The following is a 23,266-nucleotide window of genomic DNA, read 5'->3' as shown; positions in this document are numbered from 1 at the left end:
GAAAGCGAGATGAGCTCCGCAACCCCATAGTTGCCTTTGACTGGACTTAACCATCCAGGGGTCCTTTACCTTTACCAAACCATGGTGTTGTGCCACATGCACAACATAGAATAATAATAATAATAATAATAATAATAATAATAATAGTATTTATACCCTGTCCATCTAGCTGGGTTTCCCCAACCACTCCGGGTGGCTCCCAACAGAATATTAAAAACACAATCAAACATTAAAAACTTCCCTAAACAGGATCGCCTTCAGATGTCTTCTAAAATTCAGATAGTTGCTTATTTCCTTGACATCTGATGGGAGGGTGTTCCACAAGGCAGGTGCCGCTACTAAGAAGGCCCTCTGCCTGGTTCCCTGTAACATCACTTCTCGCAGTGAGGGAACCACCAGAAGGCTCTCGGAGTTGGACCTCAATGTCCAGGCTAAACGATGGGGGTGGAGACGCATACTTCCCTCTCTTTCTCCTGTGTGGCTGAGAGAAGGGCTTTCAATAGGTCTTCAGGCTGTGACTTTGGTGAGTCTCCAGAGATAAATTATTACATAGCTGGGAAAAGGGAGGCAGTTACCGAGAACACCTCTCTGCAATGTTGTCATCTCTTTGTGATACGCATCCATGAAGTGTCGCTGAGAGGCATGTTTATCTCAGAGTCCATTAACAGGAGACATGGACCTGAGGTAAGCGGCAGGAACTTTTGACCACATCCTGGCTGTTGCCCGGTAGACAATTCCTCTTGGAGTCAGAAACCTCCCTCCACACTTAGGGTCTTAGGATGGGTGCAGAACCTTTGATGATGCAGTAAACAGCTGACACAATCTTAGGAAACATATACTGAGGATTGGGTAGTAAATGACTCTACACATTGTGTGTTTCTGACTTGTGCTTTCAGGTGGACACCATGGAGATTATGAGGCACCCTGAGGAAACAACCAACATGAAGAGGCAAACTGTGGCTTCCTATTTCAGGGTATGCAATCTGCATTGTAAAAGTGCAATATAACTTTATTGACACCCCCCACTTTGTCGTTTATATAGTGTTGGCAGCGTGCCAGGGACCCTGAAGTGCAGATAAGTGTCCCAGCCTGAAGGGATTCCTGTAGATGCACAAGGCAGCTCAGAAAATGATCTCATTGTTTAAGGAAAGTTGAAAGAGAGTTAGGTGAGCATCGGGAAAGAGCTTAGTGCAGGGGCAAGAATGGTTCAGGGGATTCTTGGCCAAATCAATGGTTTTCAGTGGCAATGCAATCATATACAGTGGTACCTCAGGTTAAGAACTTAATTCGTTCCGGACGTCCATTCTTAACCTGAAACTGTTCTTAACCTAAGGTACCACTTTAGCTAATGGGGCCTCCCACTGCCACCGTGCCGCCAGCGTACGATTTCTGTTCTCATCCTGAGGTAAAATTCTTAACCCGAGGTTAGCGGAGACTGTAACCCGAAGTGTTTGTAACCCAAGGTGTTTGTAACCCGAGGTACCACTGTACCTATCTACTCAGTCGTAAGCCGCACTGACTTCAGTGAGACTTACCTCCAGGTGAGTGTGTATAGTATTACAGCCTTAAAAGAAGAGATTTTTAAAAGAGAACATTTTCCAGCAGCTTTTGCTTTACTCGGTGATGAAAACGAGAAAGAACGAGGCTGCTTTCAAAAGGAATACTTTAATTCACCTTGGACATCTGATCTGCAGTGTTATGCATCTTTCCCCCTCCCAACTCTTTCAAGTTTGTTAATACTGCTTTTTAGATGCGATGTGACTGGAATGAGCAGACTGCTAGAATTTCATTCCTTTAAAAGAAAGGGGGGCATCGTTGAGCCTCATTTTTTTATTTTTGCTTGTATTTCCCCAGTATTCTCTGATGGATCTGTTGTCCAAAATGGTGATTGGGCAGCCTCATTTCGTCCGCTGCATTAAACCCAACGATGACCGAGAGGCGCTGAGGTTTTCTCAAGAAAGAGTTTTAGTTCAGCTGCGCTACACTGGCATTCTGGAGACGATCAACATACGTCAGCAAGGGTATTCTCACCGCATTCTCTTTGATGAGTTTGTGAAAAGGTGAGCGGCATAGTGTTGGGTAATGTCAGAATGAATGAACCTCTGAAACTTCCATTCTAATCTATACAATTGGGAGGGAGGGAATCACATGGCTCCTATGACGGCACTATTCAGAATTGTAGGAACGTTTAGGGATTCAGGAGAGGATATATTGTTTATTAATATCTTCCAAACTTGCGCTAGCAATTTCCTTTACTTGGCAGAGTTTTACATTCCCCTTTTAAACACACAGCGGATAGCTGGTTGAGGGCTTGTTTAAGCCTCTCACTATTAGGTTCCTGGTAAGTTCCCTTATATCCCTCTTAAAATAATAAACACACCACAATCTTGTTTAAAGTACAGTGGTACCTTGGATTAAGAACTTAATTCTTTCTGGAGGTCCGTTCTTAACCTGAAACTGTTCTTAACCTGAGGTACTGAGGCAAGGGAGAAGGGCTACCCCTATGCTATCCACATAATCAGTTATCAGAAACCAATATATTCAATATATTCAATATATATCCACATATGCTTATACAAATCAAGGATTACAGTACTTTATAATCCATTTTGAATCAAAAGGGAAGCTGTGCTGCAAACTGCTTGAAACGGCAAAAAGTTAGAGCCGACCTTTCCCCTAAATATCTGTGCACCCCGGACAAGGGGGAAAGACATGAATCAGAGATTCTGGTACAAAATCCCCTCAGATACAGGCTAAATTAATCCACAGAACAGGAAGAGCAAAACCACAAAATGTCCAAGCTCCCTGTCCTGTCATAACTGGGGGAAAGGTTAGACAGAGCGTCACTGCGAGCATCGGAAAGCAGAACTAGAATCCGGTGCTGACCAAGGTTTGACCGGGGGTCAAGTAGCGTGACAACCGCTTGCTGATTGGCTGATTCTCGCTGACAATATTGTGAATCCTTCCTGATTGTCTCATGATCAATGATTTGCTGTGTTCTGCTCAGGTATAAAGACCTCTGGATTTCTGTCAATCGGGGTTCCCAGTTCTTTGGAAAATATTCCAACTGGGTACCTTATTGCCTGGCAATAAACCTCACCTTCTTATTCTTCATTGCTGTCTGGCTGATCTATTTCTAACACATCGCGGGTACCGATTTGCTTCAGTACCACTTTATCTAATGGGGCCTCCCGCTGCCACCGCACCGCCAGCGTGCTATTTCTGTTCTCATCCTGAAGCAAAGTTCTTAACCCGAGGTACTAGTTCTGGGTTAGTGGAGTCTGTAACCTGAAGCATCTGTAACCCGAAGCATCTGTAACCCGAGGTACCACTGTATACAAAAGAAGTTTACTCATGTCACCAGTTCACAGCTGGAACTGGTAACTAAAGCAGACTTAGTTACAAAGTATATACATGTGGATCTACACCATATGGGGGGGGGTTAATCCCAATGACTGCAGACTAGCAGTCACTGCAGTCCACACGACGAAAGGAAGATGGAAAAAGAAAGAGTGTGACAGCAGGCCTTGTCCTTTTGTTACCTGGACAGGTAAGGTCACGTCCACCTCTGGTCACATGCAAAAGGAAGGATGTTCCAGCCCAGGAGGAACAAGGAAGTTTCGACTGGCTGGACCCAACATCCCCTTGCACGTCCACTCGGAAAACAAGGAATGTTGTACTTGACTGCTGCTTATGTATCACATCCCACAAGAATGCCCCAGGCCTCCCCACTTCCCACCTTGGGCAACATGAGCGGCAGGACTGTTTATGGTTTCACTAAGCCAGATTTCAGCTGAGAAATGGGTCAGCTTTGGACCATTGAGGCTGCTCAGCTCCGCCCTGTTTTAGGGCCTTCCGATGGCTACTACTAGGAGCCCCGCGGTTGGTTGTGCATCTTGTGCCACATTTTCCGTGGGTGCAATGGGGCCTCTGCGGTGGTGGAACTCCCTGGTCTGCCAGTAGACCTTGGTAGAACCTAGCAAAGGAGCACCTTCACCTCATCCTAACCTCCGTTAAAAGGTAAAGGGACCCCTGACTGTTAAATCCAGTCGCGAACGACTCTAGGGTTGCGGCGCTCATCTCGCTTTACTGGCCGAGGGAGCCGCCGTTTGTCTGCAGACAGCTTCTGGGTCATGTGGCCAGCATGACTAAGCCACTTCTGGCAAACCAGAGCAGCGCACGGAAACGCCGTTTACCTTCCCGCCGGAGCGGTACCTATTTATCTACTTGCACTTTGACGTGCTTTCGAACTGTTAGGTTGACAGGAGCTGGGACTGAGCAACGGGAGCTCACCCCGTCGCAGGGATTGGAACCGCCAGCCTTCTCTTGACAGTAAATTCAATTGAAGTCAATAGGGATTAGTAACTAAAAGGGTACATATAGTGTCCCGATAACGGGTAGCAATAGTACTGGACTGTTCTGCCTTGTTAAGACCACACCTAGAGTATTGCGTCCAGTTCTTGGTGCACAGTTTAAGAATGATATTGTGGAAGGAGATCAAGATGATCAAGGGCCTGGAAACCTAGCTTTAAAAGGAACTGTTGAGGGAGCTTGATAGGTTTAGCTTGGAGAAGAGCAGACTGAGAGGAGATCTGAAAGCCATGTTCAAATATTTAAAGGGCTGTCACATGGAAGATGGAGCAAGCTTCTTTTCTCTTGCTCTGGAGGGTAAGACCCAAACCAATGGATTCCAGTTACTAGAAAGGAGATTTTGCCTAGACATCAGGAAGAACTTTCTGGCCGTAAGAGCTGTTTGACAGTGGAACAGACTCCCTTGGGAGGTGGTGGACTCTCCTTCCTTGGAGGTTTTTAAGCAGAGGTTGGATGGCCATCTACCATGGATGCTTTAGTTGAGATTCCTGCATTGCAGGGGTTGGACTAGATGACCCTTCCAACTCTACAATTCTATGATTTTTTAGTAAAGCCCACCTTCTTAATTTAATGATGCTAAGGTTTTATTATATTTTTAGGATGTTGTGGTTGTTGCTGTTGTTTTAACTGACCGTACATGTCAATTCTACACTGCATGTAGAAAGCAGAAGATGTCATTTATAAAATTTTGATTAATCTGATATCACTCTTATGGGCGAAGTCCACCTTCAGTCAGATTTCTCAATCTGCATTGTCTGCTTTATGTAGGTCAGCCTTGCAGTTTACCAGGAATTGGCAGGCGTGGTACCAACAATTCTTCTCAGTGTGATATATCTGACAATACACAGTTGAAGAGGTTCTGGGGTTCTTCACTGAAAAATAATTAATATGCAGACATCATGAATGTGAATGAGAAGTATTAGAAAATAACTGCAGACAGTTTGAAGCCTATTCTCTATTTTCATTTTAGCCAGTTTTTGTACTTAGTACTTTTATTGTCATTGTAAGCCGCCTTGCAAAATATAAATAAAATAATATAACTTTGGAAGCATTTGCCCATGGCACAGGAATCTGATTTTTAGCCCTGACTAAGTTAAGTGCTTTAGACACTAAGTAGTGAGCACGGTACATAAAAACATTTGAGAAAAACAGGTCAAATGCTAAACAGATTGACACTTCTTTGTTCCTAATCAAAAAAGCCATTAGGCAAGTATGAACAAGAGTTTTGAAATGTCAGTAAATCTGAGGATATCAAAGATTTTTCTAAGCCAGCTAGTTAATTGGTATTTTGATCCTTTTGAGCAACTTAACAACAAAATATATGAACCAGCAGTTTTTCCCCCCTTGATGTTATTAAACAAATAGGTACGCTTCTTATCTTCCTGTTCACTAGCTGCTGTTTTGTAAACTCTTAGCAGGAAAGATGAGAACAAAGCAATCAAAGGCAGGAAACAGAGACGATCAAGGTTTATCAGGTTGAGGTAAACAAAAGCTAAAATCTTGTCTAATGCTCTAGCTGTCTTTTGTTTCCCTATGGCACGGAAAGGACTTCACACAGCAGACCTGCAAGTTTGTTTATTGCATTGGAACGGAAGGCTTAACTGTCACCAGTTCCTCTACCACTGCTTCCCCAGCTTGTTAGCCTCAAAAGTTTAAGATTTAGGATCAAACGTGAGTTTGGGTTTAGAACCTGATTTGTCTGCCAGTTTTCAATTTTGGAAACTGACATACTGTTTTTGAAGAAAATGACAGAGTGCCTCTGACCATGTTGAAAGAATATTTTATTTACCTCTGAGTGTCCATGAATTTGAGGTCATAATACAGGACTTTGCAGGCAGACAATCTGACTTCCAGGCCTTTGGGGTTTGTTTGTTTGTTTGTTTGTTTGTTAGCTTACAGCATTTATATTGCCCATTAACAAATGTTGTGTGGATAGTGCCTAATTTTTTGTGTCTATCTGTGTCAAGTACAGTGGTACCTCGGGTTACATACGCTTCAGGTTACAGACTCCTCTAACCCAGAAATAGTGCTTCAGGTTAAGAACTTTGCTTCAGGATAAGAACAGAAATCGTGCTCTGGCGGCGCGGCAGAAGCAGGAGGCCCCATTAGCTAAAGTGGTGCTTCAGGTTAAGTACAGTTTCAGGTTAAGAATGGATCTCCGGAACTAATTAAGTACTTAACCCAAGGTACCACTGTATTAGCAACATAGAATAAAGTCTAAAAGACCTGATACAAAAACCTGTATTGCAGATATATGTACACCAAACCAGGAGGGGGGGGGTATTTTAGTGACATTTTTCTGATTTAAAACAAGATTTTTCTAACTCATTCATACAGTTAGAATATGATGTTTTATAATATATTTGCACTAGTCAGCCATTGGAGATTGGCACTGTTTAAAACAGGGTTCAGCAAACTTTTTCAGCAAGAGACCGGTCCACTGTCCCTCCAACCTTGTGGGGGACCAGACAATGTTTTGGGGGGGTGAACGAATTCCTATCCCCCACAAATAACCCAGAGATGCATTTTAAATAAAAACACACATTCTACTCATGTAAAAACACCAGGCAGGCCCCACAAATAACCCAGAGGTGCATTTTAAATAAAAGGACACATTCTACTCATGTAAAAACATGCTGATTCCTGGACCATTCACGGGCTGGATATAGAAGGCGATTGGGCCAGATCCAGCCCCCGGGCCTTAGTTTGCCTACCCATGGTTTAAAATATAGTATTCCATGTAGATTCAGCACCATTTCTGCAATTTTGCCTGGTCGCGTTCTACACCGGTAGGAAAAATTCAGCTGAGCACAGCTAGACAAATGCAATAGCCTTCCTTCCTTCCACCCAATCTACAAGATAAGCTTATGAATATAAGTTTTTAAAGAGGAAACCACAAATGCAGAAGAGGAGGAAAAACAATTCTGTTTGCTGCGGCATTCTATTATCAGAAGCAGTCAGTTTGTTACTGATTAGGGTCCTTATTCCCTATTTCATTTTGGTGAAAGTGGTGGCGCTCAGATTTGCATTTCTGCCTTTTATTTGCTAATGCTAATGGGGACTCATACAAGTGCATCAAGACAAGGCCCATAGCTTTGATCTTGGCTTAAATTTTCCCAGCTTGTGAAATCTCTCAGAAGGGCCATTTATTACACAGCAGAGTGCTGCATATGCTATTCATATGCAAGCAAGTATGTTAAGAGAACATTTAAATGATGAGTTCATGCAACTCTTGGGCCCCAGGGAAGCAAGGAATGCAGCTGCTGGCAGCTGGGGCGGCCTCAGAATTTGGGTTGGAGAAGACCCACAGTGTGGCATTCTTACTTGTGGGACTGCATGCACCCTCTCCCCCCACCTCAAAATATTGTGGAGTTAGTAACATCTGTTCTTTCAAGGTCTCTGGAATTGTAAAGGTAAAGGGACCCCTGACCATTAGGTCCAGTCATGGATGACTCTAGTGTTGCGGCGCTCATCTCGCTTTATTGGCTGAGGGAGCCGGTGCACAGCTTCCGGGTCATGTGGTCAGCATGACTAAGCCGCTTCTGGTGAACCAGAGCAGCGCACGGAAACGCCATTTACCTTCCTGCTGGAGTGGTACCTATTTATCTACTTCCACTTTGACGTGCTTTCGAACTGCTAGGTTGGCAGGAGCAGGGACCAAGCAATGGGAACTCACCCCGTTGCGGGGATTCGAACCGCCGGCCTTCTGATCAGCAAGTCCTAGGCTCTGTGGTTTAACCCACAGCGCCACCTGCGTCCCTCTGGAATTGTGGTGGCAGCAAATAAGAAGCATTGCTGATGTTCTGTGTAACTGTGGTGTGCTTTCAAAATAAAGGGCATAAGGCATCACCAATGCTGAATGCTAAAGAACTATACTTCCAGCTTTCTTTCAGTTCTTTCTCAGAGCCCACACACGTCAATCTCTGTAATCCTTACAACAAGCCTGTCTAGAAAAATAGAATCATAGAGTTGGAAGAAGGCCCAAGGACCATCTAGTCCACCGGTTCTCAACCTGTGGGTCCCCAGATGTTGTTGGACTACAACTCCCATCATCCCTGAGCTCTGGCCTTGCTAGCTAGGGGTGACGGGAATTGTAGTCCAACAACATCCAGGGACCCACAGGTTGAGAAAGGCTGAATTCTAGTCCATGGGTAGGCAAACTAAGGCCCAGGGGCCGGATCTGGCCCAATCGCCTTCTAAATCCGGCCCGCGGACAGTCCGGGAATCAGCGTGTTTTTACATGAGAAGAATGTGTGCTTTTATTTAAAATGCATCTCTGGGTTATTTGTGGGGCCTGCCTGGTGTTTTTATATGAGTAGAATGTGTACAGTGGTACCTCAGGTTACATACGCTTCAGGTTACAGACTCTGCTAACCCAGAAATAGTGCTTCAGGTTAAGAACTTTGCTTCAGGATGAGAACAGAAATCGTGCTCTGGCGGCGCGGTGGCAGCAGGAGGCCCCATTAGCTAAAGTGGTGCTTCAGGTTAAGTACAGTTTCAGGTTAAGAATGGACCTCCGGAACGAATTAAGTACTTAACCTGAGGTACCACTGTACTTTTATTTCAAATGCATGTCTGGGTTATCTGTGGGGCATAGGAATTCATTCATTTTTTTCCTCCAAAATATAGTGCGGCCCCCCACAAGTTCTGAGGGACAGTGGATCGGCCTCCTGCTGAAAAAGTTTGCTGACCCCCGATTCTAGTCCAATTCCCTGCAATGCAGGAATCTTTTGTCCAACATAGAACTCAAATCCATGACCCCAAGATTTAAGAGTCTCATGCTGTACCGACCGAGCTATCCAGCTGTGGGAGATCCCTGCTATTATCCCTGCCTTTCAGGTGACGGGGGTGAAGGTTGAGAGACAGTGGTTTGCCTCAGGCATCTCATTCATTCTCTGGTAGGTTCATGGATGAAGTGAGGTTTCAGCTGGGAGCGGATAAGCCCATTGGCCAAACCGTTAGCCGTTACTATAAGAGCACATCAATTCTCTACGCTGATAGGCATTCAGAGCCTGTATGCCTTCACTCAGGGGTGTCCCTAGGGGGTGGCTAGGTTGGCCCCTGCCAAGGGTACAGACCCAGAGGGGTGCAAAAATTGTGAAGAAAGGCAGAGAGAGCTGGCAATTGCCAAGGGCAAAAGGCGTGATGGGACGGTGGGGGGCAATACAGCTCCTTGCCAAGGGCACATGGGAATTTGGGTACACCTCTGCATTCACCCTCTTTGCTGTGACATAGTGTGCTGATCCTGAGGGTTAACCGTTGAGGCGAGGTCCGAGTCCAGTCCGAGGTCGAGGGTGCAGTAGGGAGACAGTCCATCAAAGCTGAAGCTGGGTCCAAGGCAGGGAGTCGGGGGAGGTCAGGGGCTCTGGCAGAGAAGCAAGACAGGGTGCAGGCAGGAACTGGCTGCCAACAACGTTGCTCCCGCAACTTGGGACTGGGGCTGGCCTGCTTTTATCTGCCCCGAGGCATAGGGCAGCCCCGATCCTCTGGTGACTCACCTCTCCTGGCCTGGAGGTGAGCACTCCTCCTGCGGGAACTTAGTTCCCTCCGCCTCTCTGCCCTGAGCCTCTGCAGCTCAGGAGAGGCTGGAGGGTTACCGGACCCAGAGGCAACCTCAGCTTCCCCTGACGGGGCTGAGAGTGGAGCACCTGCAGGCAATGAGTCCTCCATCACCTCAGGAGCCAGAGCAGGGTCAGCTGGTGCCTGCACCTGAGGAGCCAGCACAGGTGAGGACCCTTCAGGCTCATGCCCCAGCCCCAGCTCAGCTGGTTCTGGAGGCGGGGAATCCTGTGCAGGCTGGGATTCCTCAGGTTCAGCCTCCGAGTCCAAATCCCAGGCCATCGCACATAGGAATGTGTGTGGGTTTTTTATTTTAAAAAAACTTACTTCATTTCCTTAAGACCTTCACACCTGCAGTTTGCAAAACTCCCTTTGTCACACACCCCTGCTCCAGGGCATGTTAATCTAGCATTGGAGGGTGGTGGTGGAATTTGGTTTCTGGGGAGCTACTTAGGTCATGCTCCTAAGCACAGTGTTTATGAATTTTGTAATCCTATCCTTCAGCTGTATGCAAGCATCAGGGGAGCAGAACAGAATAGAAGTTGGCTGATGTTTTAAAAGCCCTGGGGAAATGAATCTTGCTATGATAAAGACTTAGTAAGTTACCAAGCAAGGTTCTCCAGAGATGGCCCTCCAGTCAAAAGGATCTTCTGAATGGTCACCACTGGCCGTCTAACATCAGAGGGTCAAAAGCAGCACCCAGAGAAGGGCCTCTAACAAGGATATTAATGTATAGGCAGGAAGATTTGATTGATTGTTTAAGTGAAAGTTATTATGGTGACCACTGCAACATTTGTATGATACATCATTCATTATTATTAGTAGTAGTAGTAATAATAATAGTATTGGTGTTATTATTATTATTATTAATAATAATAATAATAATAATAATAATATTAACTTGAATGGCTGTTTTTTTTAAAAAAAACAACCAACGTTCCTTAACTATTTGCCTTTATAAATATAAACTATAATTTTACCATTTTAATATATTTTACCATTTTAATAAATTAATCTGGGAACTTAGTTAAGGAAGGCTGGCTTACAGATGGAATGAATAAACAACTAAATAAATGTGGGGAGGGGGAAAGAGTCACATTACAGTCCTTCAGGACCCCAAACATGGTCACAATTACCAAACATATTTTAGTAAATTACTACATACACTTAGGGTAAGCATGGACAGGGCAATCCACCATCAGATGTCAGGTGGACTTCGTCTTTCATCATTGGTGAAGGAAGGAGTGAATTTCAGATACAATGAAGAGCAAGAGATGGATTTGATGCCACTTGTAGGACTTGAACTGTGATGAAAGGCAGGAGTGCCCCATGATGCCTGAGGAGAGGGTGATGGTGGGGGGAAACCTGCTTCTTCTCCACCTGACTAGAGAAGAAATCTGTGTATGGCGATGGAAGATAGACAAGCCTGGCTAAGTGGTGGTTTATTTCAGGCGAAGGTGGTTTTGCTTTTGTTTATGAGGCAGGGCAGAGGGAGGCTTGCAGTCACTGCTTTGCTTTGATCCATGATGAAGGTTACACCATCCTGTTGACAAATTAGGTTGCCATTCCATACACCCATACTTGGAACTATGTTCCACTGGAATTGGTAGGAGTCATTTTCAAATACAGTGGTACCTCAGGATAAGTACTTAATGCGTTCCGGAGGTCCGTTCTTAACCTGAAACTGTTCTTAACCTGAAGCACCACTTTAGCTAATGGGACCTCCTGCTGCCGCCGCGCCGCTGAAGCATGATTTCTGTTCTCACCCTGAAGCAAAGTTCTTAACCTGAAGCACTATTTCTGGGTCAACGGAGTCTGTAACCTGAAGCTTATGTAACCTGAAGCATATGTAACCTGAGGTACCACTGTAAACATGCACGGGACCAGGTGTTAAGTGTTGCAAGCTTACTCTGAAAAGTAGCTATCATGATGTTACTGTTTCTTGAAAAATCAACCCATTTGCCTTCACAATGGGAATTTCCAGTTTTCCCCTTTCATCTTTGCTTGCACAAAAACCTGCTCATCCTGTGTCTGTTTAGAATAAGCCTCGTGCTATCCAGTCCGTTCTGTATACAGTGGTACCTCGGGTTAAGAACTTAATTCGTTCTGGAGGTCCGTTCTTCACCTGAAACTGTTCTTAACCTGAGGTACCACTTTAGCTAATGGGGCCTCCTGCTGCCGCTGCGCCGCTGCTGCACGATTTCTGTTCTCATCCTGAAGCAAAGTTCTTAACCTGAGGTAATATTTCTGGGTTAGCAGAGTCTGTAACCTGAAGCGTATGTAACCCGAGGTTCCACTGTATTTAGTACTTGATTTTCTTTGTGTTTATGAGACGCCACACAGTACAAATTCCATAGGTATTGCTCACAAAAAAGGTAAAAATGTAACAGTGGAGAAAAAAAGATAAATTAATGAAAAGCCCTCATCCACTTCTGTCTCCTGAAAGTGCTGCAGGTTCTACCTACCCACCCACCTGAAAATCACCGCAATGCCCCGTGGCATTGGGAGGGGAGGGGAATTCACCCAGACACAATATATTTGCACATATGTTAATACTGATATAAGTTTGGCTGCCAGTTTCCTGTGAATGGATCTGTGGTCGTTACCATTTTGCCTAAAGAGATGCTTGACAAAAGTTAATAATTTGATTTAAAAACCAAAGAAACTTGCATATTAATGTCCCTTTAACAACTTTGGATGTTTCCTAAATGGACAACACACTGCAGTGTGGTGAATCAGACACAAATACGATCTAGGGGTATGATTTTTAGGGGGTTGAGGATTTTTTAGCTGAGAGACAGAAATAGATGAGAGCTGAGAGTTACTAGTTTGAAATGCCTGGAAGAGGGGGGCTAAGGGCCCTGCTCTAGGAATACAGTGGTACCTCAGGTTAAGAACTTAATTCGTTCCGGAGGTCCGTTCTTAACCTGAAACTGTTCTTAACCTGAAGACCACTTTAGCTAATGGGGACTCCTGTTGCCGCTGCATGGCCGCTGCGCAATTCCTGTTCTCATCCTGAAGCAAAGTTCTTAACCCGAGGTACTATTTCTGGGTTAGCAGAGTCTGTAACCTGAAGCATCTGTAACCTGAAGCGTCTGTAACCTAAGGTACCACTTTAGTTGGTGAACCATGTTAAGTTGGGTTGTTCCTCTACCAAACAAAGTTCCTTGTGGACTATAGTCTGGTGTACAGAGACAGCTGGTGATTGCAAGACAGTGTTCCAGAATTAAATGCCGCATAATTACTACTACTACTACTACTAATAATAATAATAAGGCATGTGTTATTTTCATAAAATCATCGAATCGTAGAATGGGAAGGGACCTCACAGGTCATCTAGTCCAGTCCTTTGCGATGCAGGATCTAAGATAAGCTTTTGTGGAAAGGCTTTCTCTGCTGAAAGGCTGAAGTACTCAAGAGTTCCTACTTTCTCTCTCTGCCTTATGTGGTGCTGAGAATGGGACCTGGCAATCGGAACATCTTTCTGACCACTGTAGCCTTTCTGCAGAGGAGAAAATGGTCACGCTGCCTGGCTTTAATCACCCTTCTGGCTCAGAGGAAGACATGGAAGAGGAGGAGTCATCACTTGGGGGGCCATCACCCCCCATTCCATAGGGACCACTCCAACAGTGAAGGAACCAGTGACTGAATTGAGCAGTGGTCCTTGAGAGGGTACGGCCAACAGCAAGTTCGGACCAGTCTTTTTTATATATATATAAATATTTATTAGAGTTTTTAAATACAAATGCACCAATAATAAACAATCTTACTTCTATCACAACGTAGTTTCATCACTTCTTTGGACTCCCTCACGTCTCCCGCTCCCATTTACATCGTTAAAAGATTTTTCCAAGCAAATTATCAACTTGTTTACGATCTTATATCCACTCCATCAAGTATAATCTAACAATTCTCCATAAAATTTATGTTTTCTTTAATCTCACTTATCATCAAATTCAAAATCTAATTTAGTGGTGGCCAATTTTTTATAATCTAGCATCCTTCTTAACATTCAACCAAATTATGTTTTTGTAAATACATCTTAAATTTCTTCCAGTCTTCCTCAATCCTCTCTTCTCCCAGGTCTCGGATTCTGCCAGTCATCTCGGCTAATTGCATGTAGTCCATCAGCTGCATCTGCCACTCTTCCAGTGTGGGTAGATCTTGAGTTTTCCAGTTTTTTGCGATGAGTATCCTTGCTGCCGTTGTTGCATACATAAAGAATGTTCGGTCCTTCTTTAACACCTTCTGGCCGACAATGCCCAGAAGGAAGGCCTCTGGTTTCTTAGGGAAGGTATACTTAAATACCTTTTTCAGCTCATTATATATCATTTCCCAGAAAGCCGCAAGTTCGGACCAGTCATCCTTCAGAAGGCCTCTTGTTGGTGAAAACAGCACCTTTCCTTGGCTGAGTTCCAGCTAGTACTGAAGGAATGGGTTTAGTACTGAAGAGATGCTGGAACCTGGCATCTCTACGCACGGCAAAAGAAGAATCCAGTGTGGACTAAAAGAGGACATTTTCTTTTCTTTCCCTGTGAATATATAGCTTTGCATATAGCTTTGTGGGAGGTACCCCAGGTGTTAGAAGAAGAAGGTATTAGGAAATAGATATATCCCTGTGCCCAAATGATGCAGGTAGGGCTGGGGGGGGGCATGGTTTTAGCTGGGATGGTAGTCTTCTGATTTCTGGCCATCGCACGCCCACACCACTTAAGGTAACCCAGTGGCTAATGAGAGAATGGGGTGCCCGCAACATGCAGAAATGGAAGTCTATTCTTCAAAACCGAACCAATTGCACGGTCTGCACCTGGAACCTCTCGCAATCTGTGACCTACAGATGTTTTGGGAGGAGTACCCCTCCTCCCTGTGCCTTGGAATGAGTCCTCAGTTACGGCCCCGATTTTGGCTTCCGCCGGATTTTGGGCTGCGTTAAATTTGACAGAAGGAGCCTGTGGCTTTAACATCTCTGACCATGGTGTAGCTATTCAACACCTGGCAACAGAAAGAGAGAAAGTAGCCCATGCTCCTGTCCCAACCAGGAAGGGATGGGACATGTTTTGGTTGACTGAGTGGCTTCCAAACCTTGGGTGGCTTAGAGGACTTGTAATGATGTTAATGGACTAATCTTGCTTCTTTTCTGCTCTTATATACCCTGCTTAATGCAATGCCTGCAGAATATGATGCATAAAATGATGTTACGAATGATTCGGCCCCAGATTACAGCACTGACACAAGAATACCAGCTAGTACCTTGGGACGAGCCGAAAGGCTGTCCAAAAGAAGAGGAGGGAATGAAGGAATGGGTTTCCCAAACCCAAAACTGACTGTGCAGGCATTTTTAAACTGCACCAAAATCCCCATTTCTCCTTAGCTAAAATGCCGTTGAGCAAATGTACTACTTTACTACTACTTTAAAGCTATTTTACTACTAATCCACCACTCAAAAATGGTGCGAAACGTTTGCAAATGCTCCCCTGAGAGGTTTGGCGGTAGAAACAGAAGGCTTTTTATCACAGGAAAATAAATCAGCTCTCAAAACTTAACCGGCATAATTTTTTTTTTTTTTTGAAAAAATCTCTAAGCCCCGGGGTCACAATTGATCAAAAATCTGACTTTCGGCAATTCACTCAAAAATGGTGCCAAACGGTTGCAAATGATCCCCTGAGAGGTTTGGGGGTCGAAACAAAGGCTTTTTATCTCAGGAAAAGAAATCAGCCCTCAACAACTTAACCGGCAGAAAAAGATTTTTTTGAAAAAATCTGTAAGCCCCGGGGTCACAATTTCATCAAAAATCTGACTTTCGGCCATTCACTCAAAAATGGTGCCAAACGGTTGCAAATGCTCCCCTGAGACGTTTGGCAGTCGAAACAGAAGGGTTTTTATCTCAGGAAAAGAAATCAGCCCTCGACAATTTAACCGGTAGAAAAAGATTTTTTTCAAAAAATCCCTAAGTCCCGGGGTCACAATTTTATCAAAAATCTGACTTTTGGTCATTCACTCAAAAATGGTGCAAACGGTTGCAAATGCTCCCCTGAGAGGATTGGCGGTCGAAACAGAATGCTTTTTATATCAGGCAGAGAAATCAGCCCTCGACAACTTAACCGGCAGAAAAAGATTTTTTTGAAAAAATCCATAAGCCCCGGGGTCAGAATTTCATCAAAAATCTGACTTTCGGCAATTTACTCAAAAATGGTTTCAAACGGTTGCAAATGCTCCCCTGAGAGGTTTGGCGGTCGCAACAGAAGGCTTTTGATCACAGGAAAAGAAAACTGCCCTCGACAACTTAACCTGCAGAATTTTTTTTTTTTTCAAAAACATCCCTAAGCCCCGGGGTCACAATTTGATCAAAAATCTGACTTTTGGCAATTTACTCAAAAATGGTTTCAAACGGTTGCAAATGCTCCCCTGAGAGGTTTGGCGGTCGCAACAGAAGGCTTTTGATCACAGGAAAAGAAAACTGCCCTCAACAACTTAACCGGCAGAAAAAGATTTTTTAAAAAAATATCCCTAAGCCCCGGGGTCACAATTTCATCAAAAATCTGACTTTCGGCAATTCACTCAAAAATGGTGCCAAATGGTTGCAAATGCTCCCCTGAGAGGTTTGGCGGTTGAAACAGAAGGGTTTTTATCACAGGAAAAGAAATTAACCCTCAACAACTTAACTTGCAGAATATTTTTTTTTTAAAAAAATCCCTAACCCCCGGGGTCACAATTTCATCAAAAATCTGACTTTCGGCCCAAAAAAACTCAAAAATGGTGCCTACTGAAGAAAGAAGGAAAAACCACTGGGCCGGTAAGATATAATCTAAGTCAAATCCCTTATTTTGACTACTGGCTCCTCACACAGCTCCTGACTCACGACAGTGTGTTGCCCATCGCTCAGTTCTGACTAAAGGATTTTATGCAGCCACTGCTGGCAGGGACAGTTTGGGACCCAAAATATCCAACGCCACTAAATTCTGGTGTACTTTTTAACATAGTAGTGTAAACAGGGATCAACATACAAACACTGAGAAGCCATTGCCCCCGCCCCACTATGGAAACAACTGGAAAAACCTCTGTAATCGAGGCTACCAACATGGCGCCTTTTTGTACAACGAACACTTCTGAGGTCATTCTTACTACTGCTTTACTACCGCTTTACTACCACTTTACTACTACTTTACTACTGCTTTACTACCACTTTACTACCACTTTACTACTACTTTACTACCGCTTTACTACTGCTTTACTATCGCTTTACTACCACTTTACTACTGCTTTACTACCATTTTACTACTACTTTACTACTACTTTACTACCGCTCAACTACTACTTTACTACCATTTTACTACTGCCTTACTACTGCTTTACTATCATTTTACTACTACCTTGATATCCTTTACTACAACTTTGCTACTACTTTACTACTACTTTAAAGCTATTTTACTACTATTCCACCGCTTTACTATTGGACCATTTTACTACCACTTTACTACTACTTTACTACTATCTTACTGCTGTTTCACTACTGCTTTACTACCATTTACTACTATTTTACTACTGCATATCCAACGCCACTAAATTCTGGTGTACTTTTTAACATAGTAGTGTAAACAGGGATCAACATACAAACACTGAGAAGCCATTCCCCCCGCCCCACTATGGAAACAACTGGGAAAACCTCTGTGATTGAGGCTACCAACATGGCGCCTTTTTGTACAACGAACACTTCTGAGGTCATTCTTACTACTACTTTACTACCACTTTACTACTACTTTACTACCGCTTTACTACTGCTTTACTATCGCTTTACTACCACTTTACTACTGCTTTACTACCATTTTACTACTACTTTACTACTACTTTACTACCGCTCAACTACTACTTTACTACCATTTTACTACTGCCTTACTACTGCTTTACTATCATTTTACTACTACCTTGATATCCTTTACTACAACTTTGCTACTACTTTACTACTACTTTAAAGCTATTTTACTACTATTCCACCGCTTTACTATTGGACCATTTTACTACCACTTTACTACTACTTTACTACTATCTTACTGCTGTTTCACTACTGCTTTACTACCATTTACTACTATTTTACTACTGCATATCCAACGCCACTAAATTCTGGTGTACTTTTTAACATAGTAGTGTAAACAGGGATCAACATACAAACACTGAGAAGCCATTCCCCCCGCCCCACTATGGAAACAACTGGGAAAACCTCTGTGATTGAGGCTACCAACATGGCGCCTTTTTGTACAACGAACACTTCTGAGGTCATTCTTACTACTACTTTACTACCGCTTTACTTCTACTTTACTAATGCTTTACTACTGCTTTACTACCACTTTACTACTGCTTTACTACCATTTTACTACTACTCTACTACTACTTTACTACCGCTCTACTACTACTTTACTACCATTTTACTACCGCTTTACTACTACTTTACTACTATCTTACTGCTGTTTCACTACTGCTTTACTACCATTTACCACTATTTTACTACTGCATTACCACTACTACTTTACTACTGTTTTACTACTACTTGCCTGTCTATAGTAACAAATAGTATTGTTACTATTTTATTAATTGTATATACTGGTACCTCGGGTTACATATGCTTCAGGCGACAGCAGGAGGCCCCATTAGCTAAAGTGGTGCTTCAGGTTAAGAGCTGGACCATAAAGAAGGCTGATCGCCGAAGAATTTATGCTTTTGAATTACGGTGCTGGAGGAGACTCTTGAGAGTCCCATGGACTGCAAGAAGATCAAACGCATCCATTCTTAAGGAAATCAGCCCTGAGTGCTCACTGGAAGGACAGATCGTGAAGCTGAGGCTCCTGTACTTTGGCCACCTCATGAGAAGAGAAGACTCCCTGGAGAAGACACTGATGCTGGGAAAGATGGAGGGCACAAGGAGAAGGGGGCGACAGAGGACGAGATGGTTGGATAGTGTTTTCGAGGTTACCAGCATGAGTTTGACCAAACTGCGGGAGGTAGTGGAGGACAGAGGTGCCTGGCGTGCTCTGGTCCATGGGGTCACGAAGAGTCGGACACGACTAAACGACTAAACAACAACAACATAGGGAAGTTTTTTAATGTTTACACTTTTATTACCTTTTTATATGTTTTGGAAGCCGCCCAGAGTGGCTAGAGCAACCCAGGCAGATGGATGTGGTATAAATACAGTGGTACCTCGGGTTACATATGCTTCAGGTTACAGATGCTTCAGGTTAAAGACTCCGCTAACCCAGAAATAGTGCTTCAGGTTAAGAAATTTGCTTCTGAGAACAGAAATCATGATCCGGCGGCGCGGCGACAGCAGGAGGCCCCATTAGCTAAAGTGGTGCTTCAGGTTAAGAACAGTTTCAGTTTAAGAACGGACCTCCGGAACGAATTAAGTACTTAACCTGAGGTACCACTGTAGTAAAATTGTTACAGAACAGGGCACCCCTATTTTCATCGGAGAAATGTTGGAAGGTATGCTTTTGTCCTCACCTCAGTTTTGACTACGGGCTTCTCACACAGCTCCTGACTCACGACAGTGTGTTGCCCATCGCTCAGTTCTGACTAAAGGATTCAGCCGTTGAGCAAATGCAAAACAAGAACACAGCTCTCTCCCTTATCAGTTTGACGGCAAGACTGGCCTTGACTCTACCAGTAGAACAGACACAGACATATCTTATGTTCTGACCACAAATGATGCAGAGACCCAAGTCTGGGACTAACGCCAGAGCATGTTCTCGGAAGTAGTGACCTCTTGCTCCAAGATAGGAGTAGGAACAGGAATATCCTTTTATGGTCAGGAGTGCAGGAAGGAAATCCCTTTTAAGGTTAAGAGTGCCGGAGCAGGAACATATGTGATGTCAACCCGCGTACATAGGCTGACGTGGTTGGGCTCTGAGGGGAGGAGGGAGAGGGTGCTGGAGGATATAAATACTGCATGAAACTTGTCATTTCTTTGGACTTGCTGTGGACTTGATCACGCAAGTGCCTTCTGCTATCCGGAGAGCAGAATAAACTCTTTCTTTGAACCAACTCGGTGTCATTTTGACTTCCTTCCTCCTGTCCCGGAGCAACACAGACCCAATCGGTGAACTCCAATAAGGCTACAGTACCTGCCTCAGTGACCTGTCCAAGGTTCTGAAAGGCCTGGCCAGTTATGATTCTGCATAGCCAACCTTGACTTGATTATTGGTCTAAATGTGACTCTGCCCATTTCCTGTCACAACTTCAACCCAACTTCCCTTGGAAGTCCCAAACAAAGCTAAGACAGGTCAGAAGTCCTTAATATGTGTCTCCTAGCCTTGGGAAGTTGACAGGGCAAGCCAATATAGGTTTACTCAGAAGTAAGTACCACTGAAATAGGGAGTTCAAGGCCAAGGGGAGGAAGAATCTTCATCTCTCTTTTGGGATTTTCAAAAACCTTCCTAGAACCTAGAGAACACTCCAGTAGTTTGATGGACAATGTCATTTACCTTTAACTTTCCAATTATTCTTAATTTCTAGAGCCATGTTCAAGATGCACTGGGAATATGTGGTTCTTTCTTTCTTTCTTTAATGAAGATGAATATGGAAGTCATTTTTATTGTAAACTAATTGTAGCCCTGACACACACTAACAAAATCTCAAGCTTAGCCATATTTCAGTGTCAGTGTGCTAAAAAAAATGGCTAGCAATTATCTGCTGGATATTAGAATGGAATTTGGGGAGGGGGGTGAACCTGGAAAAAAAAAAATCCCCGCTTGAAAGTAACACACAAGTGCCACTGATCTTGGAATGGGTGAAAGGGGGGCGGCTCTGGGACATTGCTTAATTAAATTTCAATAAGTTATTCGAAGTTATTAAATAAATAAAGTTTATTTAATTTAAATAAATAACTTAGTTATTAAATTAAGTTATTTAAACAATTATCAACTAGTTGAAAGGTTAGATACAAACTTAACAAAATTTATGAAGAGCCTACAATCAGCCAACAGTCCAAAGATATTTGACATTAGACATAGTCAACATATTGCCCTCCAGAAGTTTTGAAGACTCCAGCTCCCATTAGCTCTAGCCAACACGGCCAATGGTCCATAGTCATGGGAGTTGTAGTACAGCAACATTTGAAAAACATCATGCAGGCTGCTCCTGACTTGGCCTGTTCCTGATGACAGGACCTAAGGTGGGGAAAATACTTGAAATTCACAAGTGGGCCATCTCTTGCCTGCAGCCAGCTGGTCATTTGTATTGGCTGCCGAACACTGAGTACCTATTGCAGTTTGCTCAGAACCAAGCTCTGCACCTGAGTGGCATATAACCCCAAGTGGCTGGGAGCTGGCATGCACAGGAAGTGAGTGGATTTATGCTGACATCTCCAACTCCTGCACCTAGTTGCTCACAATAACACCTATTACATTTATTGAGACTTAAGGCTATCAAAGCAAAGAGGGGAGGGGGGATTTGCTTATAATACTACAGTGGTACCTTGGGTTACAGACGCTTCAGGTTACAGACTGTGCTAACCCAGAAATAGTACCTCGGGTTAAGAACTTTGCTTCAGGATGAGAACAGAAATCGCGCAGCGGCAGCGGGACGCCCCATTAGCTAAAGTGGTACCTCAGGTTAAGAACAGTTTCCGGTTAAGAACGGACCTCCAGAATGAATTAAGTTCTTAACCCGAGGTACCACTGTAATCATCTTCATTTTGTCCTTTTTTATATTATTATTGTTATTATTGTTATCTCTCCTTCCAGGCACACACACACACACACACACACACACAGAGAGAGAGAGAGAGAGACTGCTTTGTGTAACATCTAGCTTGAAAAAGAGTTCTGGGGAACTTGAAAGCTAACTCACTGTTTTGTGACATTATGTTTGGTGCTAATAAAGGTATCACCCAGCTGTGAATTTTGTGGGGTTCACACACAGAGAGAGACAGACACACTGTTCATCAACCAGCACAGCAGCCTTTGCTTTCTTTGTCCTTTTTGTTTCTGTAGGTATTATTACATTGCTTTCAAAGCACACGAAACTCCTCTGCCCAGCAAAGAAAGCTGTGTTGCTATTCTGCAGAAAGCCAAGCTGGAGAAATGGGCTCTCGGGAAAACAAAGGTAGGATAAGTTCTATCCCACTTTGTTTAGAGCAAAAGGTACATTCAATATGGCAGCCTTGTAACACACCTGCTTGCAAAGGGGATGGGAGAAGGAATCCGCTTATCTTTTCTGTGTTTGACAGCTGACTGTCCTTCTCACAACAGATTCCCACGGATTGTGAACTTGTTTTCTTCCCAGACAACAGCACTGCTTTTGGAGAGAAGGGATGTCCACACACACACAACACACACTTTCTCAAACATACATATGCACACAGATGACATTGTGGCCGCACAGTGTTCTTTGGAGATGCACCAACCTTGAGGAATGCTGTCTCCTGCTCCTTTTCCTATAAGATTTGGGGAAACAAAGGACCTTCTGGGGCAGTAGCTTTTGCAATCAGGGATGTTCCATTGGCAATGCAAAATAGGACCAATACTTAAAATAGTATGTGGTGCTCCTGTTATGTTCTCAGCAGAGCTTAAGGGCTGATTCAACAGGGACGCGGGTGGCGCTGTGGGTTAAACCACAGAGCCTAGGACTTGCCGATCAGAAGGTCGGCGGTTCGAATCCCCACGACAGGGTGAGCTCCCGTTGCTCGGTCCCTGCTCCTGCCCACCTAGCAGTTCGAAAGCACGTCAAAGTGCAAGTGGATAAATAGGTACTGCTCCAGTGGGAAGGTAAACGGCATTTCCGTGTGCTGCTCTGGCTTGCCAGAAGCGGCTCAGTCATGCTGGCCACATGACTCGGAAGCTGTACGCTGGCTCCCTCAGCCAATAAAGCGAGATGAGTGCCACAACCCTGGAGTCGGTTACGACTGGACCTAATGGTCAGGGGTCCCTTTACCTTTTACTAACTGTAGAAAGAAACACTGAGGGAAGATTAGGTTGTCTTTCTTTCTACACCTCAACCCCCCACCCACATTTCAAGTAACTCACTACAGGTGTTGTTGCTTTACTCCCCAAAGTAATAAGGTTTGGGGGTACTCACAGGTCAGTTGAGTGAGGGATTTGTCATTCTCCCAGTTATGCCACCAGGAGAGTGAGAACTGAGCTCAGTAAAAAGAAGCTGTTTTTCATGGTGGGTGGGTGGAGGAGAACCTGTTTGCTGTAGGGACGGATGGACCTATCCATTTCGATCTCTCATTCTCTCATTTTGCCAATCATAAATTCGATTAACAAATTGCTGCTGAAATGTGGGAGATATATTTTTTTAATCCTCATGAAGCACCAGGATTTTAGTGTGCATTTCTCCTAAT

At 43.9% G+C, this 23,266-nt stretch overlaps 1 protein-coding gene across 1 annotated transcript in view; it reads left to right on the top strand.

The window, feature by feature from the left end:
- MYO3B (myosin IIIB) overlaps positions 1–23,266 on the top strand; it is a 309,308-nt gene that overhangs the window by 195,399 nt on the left and 90,643 nt on the right. The window contains exons 26-28 of the mRNA XM_081847505.1: positions 897–974; positions 1,855–2,060; positions 21,915–22,026. Coding sequence (XP_081703631.1) covers positions 897–974; positions 1,855–2,060; positions 21,915–22,026 — 396 coding nt within the window. The remainder of the gene's footprint in view (positions 1–896; positions 975–1,854; positions 2,061–21,914; positions 22,027–23,266) is intronic.

The sequence above is a fragment of the Podarcis erhardii genome (assembly GCF_964252035.2).
Source record: "Podarcis erhardii genome assembly, chromosome: 1".
Taxonomy (NCBI): Eukaryota; Metazoa; Chordata; class Lepidosauria; order Squamata; family Lacertidae; genus Podarcis; species Podarcis erhardii.
Note: the sequence above shows the minus strand (reverse complement) of the source record. Positions and strands in the feature narration are given on the sequence as shown.